The 11,918-nt window shown below is 36.3% G+C and overlaps 1 protein-coding gene across 3 annotated transcripts; it reads left to right on the forward strand.

The window, feature by feature from the left end:
* The first annotated feature begins 833 nt into the window (after positions 1-833).
* fan1 (FANCD2 and FANCI associated nuclease 1) lies at positions 834-11,706 on the forward strand. 3 transcript variants are annotated; one of them, XM_032550879.1, is made up of 13 exons: positions 834-2,361; positions 2,945-3,085; positions 3,173-3,374; positions 4,764-4,997; positions 5,824-5,955; positions 6,034-6,142; positions 7,040-7,159; positions 8,395-8,559; positions 8,644-8,806; positions 8,886-8,989; positions 9,801-10,000; positions 10,234-10,357; positions 11,111-11,706. In XM_032550879.1, exons 1-13 carry the CDS (start codon positions 1,368-1,370, stop codon positions 11,258-11,260), a joined length of 2,838 nt encoding a protein of 945 aa, XP_032406770.1. In that variant the 5' UTR covers positions 834-1,367; the 3' UTR covers positions 11,261-11,706. The 3 variants fall into 3 exon arrangements, 2 of the variants coding, with proteins under 2 accessions (XP_032406770.1, XP_032406758.1); XR_004337263.1 differs by having other exon boundaries at positions 1,049-2,361; positions 9,801-9,995; positions 10,228-10,357; XM_032550867.1 differs by lacking the exons at positions 10,234-10,357; positions 11,111-11,706 and adding an exon at positions 10,112-10,222 and having other exon boundaries at positions 1,043-2,361; positions 9,801-9,995.
* Positions 11,707-11,918: the final 212 nt, after the last annotated feature.

The raw sequence follows: 11,918 nt of genomic DNA on the forward strand, positions 1-11,918 counted from the left end.
TGTATTGGACATAAACGGCTTGCCAGTGTGTTGCTTTGGCGTGCCGTTATGAACATTAAATTTAATGGTATAAAACCAATATTTTTTTGTGTAACTAACGATTTTCTTGGTTCAAAATAAATATGAAACAATATCGATGTGTCTGGGATCGATTTTAACAACTGAAAACACACTCGTCGCTCGGCTGGATAAGCCTGAGAAGCGGGATTGTTTTTAATGGGAAGTCCGTGTCTATTTTTGGGATCCGGTTTATTTGGCTAAGCTCACTAAAAAAAAGAAAAAAGTTTATTTTATTTTTTTCTAATGAAACTGTTCTTGATTCTAGCTACAATTTCAGTCTTTCCAAATTAAGTCAAGTCTTTAGGTTATTTATTTATTTAATGATGGAAGAAAGTAAGATACAATAAATTATGATAAAATTAATATATTTTTAGACCTTAATTGATTTTGTTTAGTTATTTGTTGCTTTTCTTATCCAGAATTGATATCCATTTAATAGAAAGCTCTATTCAGCTTAAAGGGGTTGAAACAAGAGAAGTGATTCTGCTTATGCGTACTTAGTTTGACCTATCTAATCACAAAGCTAAAAAGATATAATTAAATCTACATTTTGTGAATTTTCAAATGACTCAAATTCTGTTTTTAGTGTTACTCAGAAAATATATTTGTTGGATATATTTGCTACATTTAAATCTTTCAGGATTTCAGGTGTTAAATCCCTACAGAACTGGAGTTATATTGTTTGCAGCAAAAAATCCTCATAGGAATACAGATTATCTGAATCATCATAGAACATGTACGGCACATGAAAACATATTTGCCCTTAGATTCCTTCTTTTTTGTCACAGACAAATAAAGATAACCCAAGTAAACACAAAATATTTTTGTAAGGTATTAAACATCCTAAATAATTACCCCCTTTTTTAATGATGAATTGTGACAATATTTCTTTGGTTCGATTTCAAAAGCAACTCCCACTGAAATTTGTTTTGTTACTTTTGAACATGTACATATGAGAAAATAAGCAAAACAAGAATAAAAATGTAAAGTACCATTATGAGAGCATTTAGGAAGAAAAAAATATATATTTTTATACAGCCATTCCATTTAAAATATAATTGTAGTATGACTAATTCGCGTCAACCGTTATTAAAAGAACCGGCATATTGAGTCGGCTCAGTAACGAACGCCACATTACATACGATGCTGCTAGCACACCAGGAAAGCTATCTTTATTTGTTGTGTAAGCTTTCAGCACGTTAGTATTCAATTACGGTTCTTGTAGCTTTAACTACATTTATATTTTCCCGAAGTATGCAGCCAGGTGAAAAGTTAGAAAAGGTCATTTTTATTGAACCGGCTTCAGCATGACAGAAAGAACAAGCAAAGACAAACCGAGGCGAAGCTTGTCATTGAAAAAGAAGAAAGGCGATGCTAAAGCTGGGACTTCTTCTACAACGAAAACCCCGATCACCAACTTCTTCAGCAGCCAGCCTCCACCGAACCTGGCCTGTCCCCTCTGTGGACAATTAGTCCCAAGATTCAAGATCAATGATCATATCGATTTGCAGTGTCAGAACTTTGATAGAGGAGACAGCACTGCAGCTTCTGGAGGTAGGAATGATTATTCAGGGGTCCAGCTGTCACCTGGAGGCAATCTGTCAAAGTCCCCTGAGACGGACCAGAAAGAGGACACCAAAACTAAAACCAGTCCTTATTTTAAGAAGAATAACTCCCAGCAAACTCCACGGGACATAAACAGTAAAACTGTGGTCAGAACCATTGACCTAGGAAGTCTGTCTTCAAAGTTATCCAGAAAATATCTCAAGAAAAATGCAGAAGTTAGCAACACATCTGATCCGATGAGCTCCGCGGAGTCGACCAGCAGCTCCCAAAAGGAAAATGTCCAGACATTAGAAGACAACAATGACTGTACTTCAGCAGAGACAGAAGCTCCATCACCTGTAGAAAAGCAATCAGATCAATCAATGGTTTCATCTAAACAGCCACCTTCACCTGCCAAGCAAACGAAGAGAAAGAAGAAAGCCACGTTTAGCGTCAAGGGATCTTTTATCAGAAAGAAAGCGAAATATGAAGGTAGCAGTGGAGAGGCATCGTCTTGTCTTGATCCAGAGGACACAAATACAGAAGGACAGGAATCTGACAAGCCTTTCAGTTCAGAGGAGTTGTCTGAGAAGAGGGATGCAGATGTAAAGGTAGAAACCGCTGATGCCCAATCACTTCCCTACTACCTGCGTAACTTCCGGACCGTGCTGCACGCGGTGTTGGAGAACGAGGACGACAGGATGCTCTTCAACCAGGAGGACATGTCGGCCGTACATGGATTTCAGAGCTTGTCAGGTATATTTTTGTAACTGACGATTATTTTAGCAATCGATTATTCTGACGATTAATCGATCGATTTGATTAAAAAAATAGCACATTGTGCAGATTTTTTTTATTCCACCACTTAAGCCTTTTTATACAATACATTAAAAGATGCAATGAAACAAATTATTAAGTTCATTTATTAAATAAGAAAGAGAAATGTTATTACCTAAACTTAAAAGCTCAGGCCTTTCTGCTTGACTTAACATCAACACAGTTTAGGGCTGATATGTTGATTATTTTTAGATTAACCAATTAATAATTGATACTAAACGTGCTTAACAGATCTTTCTTTTTTTTGCACAATTTGAACCAAGTGAAGCTAAAGTTTTTACAGTCACATGGGTTTTTTATATCTCAAATGAAAAATGTATGTATATATTTGAACAGTTTTGGCTTAAAAACTCCTCTGAGAACGTTGGTATTTCAGTAAATGAGTCTGTATACTCCAGTTAATGATTAATTGATTACCAAATTAGTTGACAATTATTTCAGATCAATTGCTTCTGTCAAAGCATAACCAGTAACTCACTGTCATGATTTTTGAATCTCCTAGTTATGGCTCAGAAGCTGTATGTGAGGCTCTTTCAGAGGAAACTGAAGTGGCTGCAGGTAAATAAACTGGATTATGGAGAGATCTGCAGTGATCTGGGATCTGTTGCACAGGAACTGGCTCAAATTGGTTTTCTACAGACAGGTGAGTAATCCGTCCAATTAAACCTTGACTAGGACCTTTTAAATGCTTTCTGAACTTTGATTTTTCTTGTGAACGTCTCTCTTTAAGAAAAGGACCTCGAAGATCTTATGGAGGCTCTGGATCTGCTGCCGGCTCCTGAACTCAAAGCTCTTGCTAAAACTTTCCATCTGGGCAGTTCTGGCACCCAAAAACAGCAGCTGGTCGACGGGCTTCTCCGTCTGAGCAGGCAGAAGTCTTTCTTCTCTCCGGCCTCCAGTCAGAGCAAAGTTGGGACAGTTATTCTGAAACGGTGAGATTAGGGTTCGTATGAGTGACTAAAACACTTGAAAATACTTGAATTTTTATTAGGGGTTATCAGAGTTTGGAAAGTGCTTGATATTCAAGCAGCACAGTTTGGTAATAAAGTGCATTTGATTAAAAGCCTAAATATTTACAGTTGAAACCAGATATTTTCATACACCTAATCAAAAGACATACACATATTTTTCCTGACTGCTTGTCTGAAATTAAATTACACTAAACTTTTTCTTTTAGATTAGCTAGAATCGCCAAAAATATTTCTATTTTGCTAAATGCCAAAAAACCTATCAAGAATCTTTTTATCATTATTATTGTAACTTTCTTTATATATTTGGGGCCATTTGCCTTACAGTTTTTGGATTGTTTCAGTCTAATTAATATTTATTAATCCTAGTGATTGACTGACCTATTGGTCTATCTAACTGAAATAAAGGTTGGTTTTTGTTTTATATATTAAACAACAATGGGCTGCACAGTGGCGCAGTTGGTAGCACTGTTGCCTTGCAGCAAGAAGGTCCTGGGTTCAATTCCCGGCTGGGGTCTTTCTGCATGGAGTTTGCATGTTCTCCCTGTGCATGCGTGGGTTCTCTCCGGGTACTCCGGCTTCCTCCCACAGTCCAAAAACATGACTGTCAGGTTAATTGATCTCTTTAAATTCTCCCTAGGTGTGAGTGTGCGTGTGCATGGTTGTTTGTCCTGTATGTCTCTGTGTTGCCCTGCGACAGACTGGCGACCTGTCCAGGGTGTACCCCGCCTCTCGCCTGGAAAGTAGCTGGAGATAGGCACCAGCAACCCTCCCGACCCCATTAGGGACAAAGGGTGAACAGAAAATGGATGGATGGATGGATGGATATTAAACAACAGTATTGAAATTTTGGGATTTTTGTTAAATTAGTGTTTCATTATCAGACCAGTCAGGTGTATAATGTGTGTGAGAGAGAAAGTCTTTTCAAATCATAAAGTTTTGCTAGGTTTTAATTTATCTTGTCTCTGTTAAGTAGAATGCTACCACAAGACATTATTAATTACAGTTTTATTGTATTTGTTTTATTTTTTATGCAATTTGGACTTGGAGTCTGTAATAAGATCTTATCGATCTATCGACCTGTCTGTCCGTCCATCTATCAATCTAGTAGTAAATGTAATATAATGGTGATTTGAAACTGTCTTTTTTAGTCCATTTGTATTGTTTCCACCTCCAAAGTGTGGAGGTGGAAAAATGTGAAAATTTACCTTTTTAACTTTTCAAGCATTTTCGTACAGTTTTACTGTGGGGAAAGAGTAGAAAACAAGTGAAATTATCCTTTACTTTGACTTTGTGGGTATAAATAGCTGCTAGAAGTAATCCTAATCTTAATTTTGTTTCTTTTATTTAAAGGGCGAAGCAGCTTGCAGGCTCCTGTGTGCGTCTGTCTCGCGGGCCTCGGGCCGTCTTCTCCCGCATCCTGCTGCTCTTCTCTTTGACGGACACGATGGACGAGGAGGAAATGGCAGCTGGAGGTCAGAATCAGCTTTTCACCATCCTGTTGGTGAACTCGGGTCGTCTGGCGTTTCCGGACTACGCCGTGCAGCGAGAGGCCAAAGTGTTTCGAGATAGAGAGGATCTCATCAGGTAAGGACCTGCAGAAGGGTTTTACTTAGTTACCTGTTGAAGTCACTTTTTGTCATCTTAAGAATCACAAATTAGCACTTTTTTTATTATTATTATATGAAGTCATTTTTGAAGTTTGCCTTATAGGGAAGCAGCAAACATGGAGGAAGGTGCTCTGTTCAGATGAAAGCAGGACTGAAAAAATTTATCGGATTAATCGTGATTAATCAATTATTTAGTTAATTGTCAACTAACTTAGTAATCAAAATGACTAAATTAGTAATTTTGATTACTAACAGGAGTATACACACTAAAGAAAGGCCATTTGGCCACATCTTCAGAGTTGTAATTAAGTCAAAACAGTACAAATTGTTCATACATTTTGATTTTAAGATAAAAATACACCATTGTATATATTTTACCCCAAACCCTTTGAGCAGCAAATTCACTTAAGGAATGCTATGCTGTTGCATTTTAAACAATAAAATGTATATTTTCTTATTTAAAAAAGAAAATCAGAAGTATTTGTTTATTGGCATCTTTACTGTACTTCTAAAATTGTAAAAAGAGGCTTAAACTCTTAAAAGAAAGATGAATAATGAATTACTAAAATAATTGTTAAAGTCCTACTTTTCATATTTTAGTTTGTAAAAAAATATATAGTTTTTTCCTTATAGCACACAATTTCTTCTCTACCTTCTGTTGATCTATCACATAAAATTGTAATAAAATACTTGCTTGTGGTTGTAAAGTTAAAACTTTCTGGGATGTAAATACTATTTGTACTTCTTTCAGCACAAAAGTGTATATTTTATATTTAGATTTATGACTCCTTGCATTGCACCAGGTATGAAGCGTCCATGCGAGCCCTTATAGAGGTCACCGTGGCGATGCAGGGGGGTCAGTGGGATCAGGCCCTGCAGCTCTACACCTCTGCCAAAAAAACCTGGATTGAGCTCAACAGCAACCATGACCTGAGGTCAGGACTTTAAAAGTCTTCTTCGTTGGTACTATTTCTGTAGAATTCATGTTTGCTGACATTGTAATTTTCATCCAGTCACCAGGAAGAGCTGCCAGTGTTTCTCCGCAGCTTCACTACAGGATGGGCTTACACACGAATCTTATCCAGAGGAGTGGAGATTTTACAAAGGCTGCGTCGCTATGAGGTTTATCTGCATTTATTTTCTGCCTGTTATTCAAATTGGTTTTGTTTATTTAGCTAAACGTGTCAGCAGGGATCATGTAAGTGCTTGAAATCCTTTAAGATGCTTAAATTTTTGTATGAAGTGCTTGATATTTAAACTGAACAGTTTTGTAATAAAGTGTAATCTAACACTTGATCAAATGCCTAAATTTGGAAAGCATGATATACAGTTGAAACCAGATATTTTTATACACTTGACAAAAAACACATACCGTATTTTCCGCACTATAAGGCGCACTGTCGGCTTTTGAGAAAATTGAAGGGTTTTACAGTAGGTGCGCCTTATAGTGCTGAAAATACGGTAATTTTTTTCTTATTCTTTGAAGTTAAATCAGAGAAAATTTTCTTGTTTTGTTAGTTAGGAATACCAATTACCTATTTGCTAAATGCCAGAAAACGTAGCGAGAAATTAATTTTATTTTTTTTATATTTAATCTTCCTAATGGCTCAATGATTTATTGATCTGTATAGTTGAAATAAAGGTTGTCTTATGTTTTGTTTAAATTAAACAGTTATTGAAATTGCTGATTCTTATTTTTTATTTTTTTATTTGTGTTTTGTTCTCAGACCAGACAGGTGTGTGAGAGAAACTTTTCAAAACAGAAAGCCTTGCTATATTTTAGTTTATTTTGTCCGTGCTGTAGAATGTAGAATACTAAACAAGACATTATTAATAACCGTAGTGAGTAATAGTGAATTGAAACTGTCTTTCTAAGTACATTTGCATTGTTTTTTTTCTTCAAAGTGTACTGCTGGAAAAGTTTGAAAACTTACCTTGAAAATGTTTTAATAGTGTATAAATTTTACTGTTTAGAAACCTTGTGTTAGTAATGATTATTTCTCCGTTGTTATGAAACAGGAAGCAGTAGAAGAGCTGCAGGCCCTACTAAAGCAGACCGTTTACTGTCCTGACAGCCGGGGCCGATGGTGGGACAGGCTGGCTCTGAACTTTCACCAGCACCTCAAAAAAACGGATCAAGTAAGCAAAAAACAGATCTTTTCATTTATTTGTCTGGTTTATTATTAACATTCAGATGCTACAGCCCATATAAATTTAAAAAACAAACCTTATTTATATTTTACAAACACTAATGCTGACGGATGCAATCCTGGTAGTTTAAATTCCCTGCTCTGCCTGCGGTGTTACCACACGATGAGTGTATATCCTATTAGCGCTAAAGGCTACTGTGCCAAAGTCGTTGCAGTTTAGGACGCTTGCAGATTAGAGCTGCTCCAGTGAGTGAAGCTGTTGTTTGAAGGAAAGGTAATGGGTATTACTGAGGCTGCAGCAAACATCCATTTTAAAGCTTTAAATGTTATCTTCTATGCTTCCTTTAACAAGTTACAATAAGTTTATATGCTATGCAAAACATGTAAATTTTTCACAAAGTCATTCTTGTATAAGATTTTAGACTGATCAGTTCTACCTCTGTTGAGCTCCTTTCAAAATGAGTTGTTTTAGGACAACTTGTTACTTTAAAACCCTTTATGACTTACATTTCAAATCTCCACCTGGATATTTTTGCTTATTTTCAGAACAGTTGCAGTTCTTTAAATGTTCTGTGAGTTAATATATTTGCCCATTTATCCATAATAACTGAAACTTTCAATATCCAGCAGTTATTTTCGCAATTTAACTTCTATTAAAAGAGTATTTCATCAGATTAATTTCACTCCCTGCTACGGCGAGGGTGAAATCATTGTAATAACCCGATACTGTTGGAATTTTTCAGATGGCTCAAAGTGTCGCGAAATTATGGTACCTGCAAATTTGTCTGGATCCCCAGCACTCCTTAGGTCTTACAGGGTTAAAACTAAAGAAGCTGCTGCTGGCCACGCCCTCCAACTCAATGTTTACTCTCGCATATGAAAGTGGCTGCAAACAGATGTCCAATTATAGAACCGTACATCTTTGAAAAGCAGAAGTAGAGCCTCCTGCACAAGTAACAACATTGCAGCAATTGGTCTCGCATACAGCGATAAAACAAGCTGACCAAATATGTTGGAGCACAGCTGAGGTTGCCGTGTTGAATGTAACTGAAATGGCTCATTTTCCTGACACCAAAAATGGCTTAGTTTTGTGTATTTTTTTGTGTGTAAGATTTACCTGAACCATTTCAGAATGGTTCAGATTTTTTCGAGCTTTTCTCCAGCTTGAAAAAAGTTACTTTAACTGTTTTTTGGGGGGTATTTTTCCATCATTTCTCTTCTCAGGCTATCTGTGCTATGAGAGACGGGCTGTCGGATCCTCTGGTGCGCACAGGACACAAACTTTCCCTCCATCAGAGAGCTCTCCGGATGAAAGACGCTCCCAGCTGCAAAAAATACCGGCTCCAACTCAGAGAGCTTCCTGCTGTCCAAATTCAAGATGTTAAACATGTCAGTTTGTCTACAGTGTGTTAATACGTGAGATATATTTTATTAAGAAAGTAAATTCTGAGTTCTCTGTAACTTTCTTTCCAGGTGACCATTCGGGGTCAGCTGTTTCCTCATGAAGGCGGCATGGGGAAATCTAGATTTCTTTTACCAGAAAGTGAAGAAGGAGACGGGAGTGCTCACTCTACTGTAATATGCTCTGTAGAAGATCTTAGTTTGGCACATTACCGACAACTAGGCTTTGACCAAGGTAAACCATTTACAGCTAGCCCAAACAAATTACAGGAAACTTCGAGAACAAAAGCAGAACGCTGTCTTCTGTGTGAAAGGAATCCATGGAGAAGGATCAACATTCTCAACCTTGTTTGCTCTCCTGATGTGGGACATTATCTTTATGGAAGGTATTCCAGACGTCTTCAGAAACCCATACCAGGTAAAGGAACAACTAATCCAGAGATCCACAACATTTACAACCTAAACAGCCATTTTTACTCTTAGGTCAGCCAAATAAAACTCGTTTAAATGCCATATGGCCTTTTGAATACAGACAACATATAATTTTAGATAAATATCTATTATTCTACTAGGAAAATTGTTGTTATTTTTAAAGAACCATGATTTTATTTCTATTTTTAGGATTTAAAATGAATCCTAAAAATAAAATAAATACATTTTATTTATTTTATTTTAGTAAAATAAAATAAATAATTTTGCTAAATAAAATTTAGCAAAACAAGAATTGATCTTTTTTAAGTGAAAATTTAAAAAGGCACTTAGAATCGAACATAGGAAAAACATATCTAAAAACAAACTGGTATTATTACTTTTTATGTATTTTTGTAAGAAATTAAATGCAAATATGGAAATAAACTGACTTGTCAGTTAAGCTCATTTGTTCTTTGGTTACTTAGCAACTCAGTCACTTTGGTTGACTCTTTGGTTTCCTAGCAACAACCTGCTGAGTAACTTTCACAGCAGCAGTTTTATGTTTCTTAACCTTGCGTCGTAAAACTGTTTAAAAATAAACAAAACAGCATGGAGGAAAAACTGTGGATAAAAGATGAAAAGACATGCAACCAGTTTGGTAGTATTTCAGATATTTAAAACAAAAAACTAATCACTAATTATTGATATCGACTGATATGAAACACTTATGTCTTGATACATTTTTCAGCCATATCATCCAGCCCTAAACTAAGCGCATAAAGGTTAAACTTTTTTATTTGTTTCTCTTTTCTGTCCAGACTTGTCCTCTAGATCTTTACACCGACTGTTTCTATGAAAACAGACGGGAAGCTATAATCTCTCGCGTTCAGTTGCTCTGTGAAGCTTCTGTGGAAACTCTGTGTGCCATGCTGGAAGATGTCTGGACATCTCAGGAGGGGAAAGTGTGTTCGCTGGTCAGCTGGGAGCGTTTCTCGTCCCTCCAACAGGCACAGGTATTTACAGCATGATGCTGCCCAGCACCTTGTTTCACTTGGGAATGGTTCAGAAGAAAATGCAGAGCTAGTTTTATTCAATGCATGATTTCTTAGCTGATTCTTTCCATTTTCAGATGACAGCTTTGGCAGACGTCTGTGTGATGTTCAACATTTGGTATATTTCTCCCTGAACCTGACTGCTTTGTTCTTTGAATCTAACAGAATAAAATTGATCCTGTGATGTTTACAGTCTCTGGATTGCATGTCTTGGCGGAGTTTTCCTTGGTGGAGTGATTGACCGGATGGCAAAAGACTACAGACACTGCAGAGGAGGTTTGCCTGACCTCGTTGTATGGAACACCTCAAACAACACTTATAAGGTAACATCACCTGAGGGGTAAACCATCCCTGCTTGGTTTGATGTCGAATTTGTTGAGTGTAAGATTTACACACAGAGGATTAGTGCCAATGGAAAAAAACTCCCAATTCTAACTTGTTTCTCAGATTTAAAGTGAGAATTCTGAGTTAAAGAGGTCATAATTCTGAGATTAAAGTCAGAATTCTGTTGAAAAAATGTCAGATTCTACAGAAAAAACTTCATAATGGTGAGAAAAAAAATCGGAATTCTGAGGAAAAAAATGTCAGAATTCTGGAAAAAAATGTCAGAAGTCTGAGATCAGTGTCAACATTTTGAGAAAATTGTCAGAATTCTGAGAAAGAAAAAAATGTAGAATTCTGGGATTAGTCAAATCTCAGAATTTAATTTCACATAACGCTGAGTTTATAATTCTAAGGAAAAACAAATGTCATAATTCCGAGGAAAAAATGTCAGAATTCTGAAAAAAAAAGTAAATTCTGGAAAAAAATGTCAGAATTTTGAGAAAATTGTCAGAATTCTGAGATTAGTGCCAGAATTCTGAGAAAGAAAAAAAATTAGAATTCTGAGATTAGTAAAATCTCAGAATTTAATCTCACATAACGCTGAGATTAAAGTCAGAATTCTGAAGGAAAAAAGTCTAAATTTCTAAGGAAAGAAAAGTCAGGTTGATGTCTTTTTTTGTCAGTGGCCCTAATCCTCTTCTGTGGTTGATGATTTCCTCTGCTTTATCTGAATATTGGAAATCTTCTAACAGCTGGTCGAGGTGAAGGGGCCCAACGATCGTCTGTCTCAGAAGCAGCAGATTTGGTTGGATGAGCTGCAGAAACTCGGGGCCGACGTCGAGGTGTGTCACGTGACGGCCACCGGAGCCAGAGGAGCTCGTCTGGAGGAAATAAGCAAATAAGATTCTACTGAGACACATTTATCTGCCAAAACGGAAACATCCTGGCAACAAGCTCCCAAAAGGAAAAAGAAATGTTTCTGTTATTTCTCCCACTGATTTTTGCTGAAGAATATTTTGATCTATACTAAAAAAAATTTTTAACTCAACTGAAAACTTTAACTTTTAGGTTGTTCATCATAAGTTTTCTTATTTGATGTATTTCTGGTGTCTTCCCTCATCTGCATCATGACTTCTAATGAGTTAATCTAGTCCCAGTCAGAAGTTTACATACCTTCATCATGGTGTATATATTTTGAGTATTTAAACATTCATTTGAATTCTTCATTTTAGTGACTAAACAACTTTACTGATTCTTAAGGACTTGAATTTGTATGTGACTAAGTGCGGTTTAGTTGGTTGCAGAGTAAACACACATTTTTTGAAGTCATCACACTGCAAAAAAAAAATCTTACCAAGTATTTTTGGTTTAGGCTCTAGTACAAATATCTTAGTTTTGTCTTATTTCAAATGTCTTACTTTAAAGGAATTATTTACTTTAAACAAGCTCCTACATCTTGCTGAAAAGTTGCTTGTACGGTAAGTTAGTTTTACCTTATTTCAAGTGTACTGAGATATTCGCACTAGAAACCAAACCAAGAATACTCTATAAGATTTTGTG

The sequence above is a fragment of the Xiphophorus hellerii genome, chromosome 2 (genome assembly GCF_003331165.1).
Source record: "Xiphophorus hellerii strain 12219 chromosome 2, Xiphophorus_hellerii-4.1, whole genome shotgun sequence".
Lineage (NCBI taxonomy): Eukaryota > Metazoa > Chordata > Actinopteri > Cyprinodontiformes > Poeciliidae > Xiphophorus > Xiphophorus hellerii.

What these genes read in the sequence shown, in the direction of transcription:
- fan1 (XM_032550879.1), top strand. Translation starts at nt 1,368, where the DNA reads ATGACAGAAAGAACAAGCAAAGACAAACCGAGGCGAAGCTTGTCATTG. An exon ending in ACCTCAAAAAAACGGATCAA is followed by an intron (nt 7,160 to 8,394) that starts GTAAGCAAAAAA and finishes TTCTCTTCTCAG; the next exon opens with GCTATCTGTGCTATGAGAGA. An exon ending in CCTCAAACAACACTTATAAG is followed by an intron (nt 10,358 to 11,110) that starts GTAACATCACCT and finishes ATCTTCTAACAG; the next exon opens with CTGGTCGAGGTGAAGGGGCC.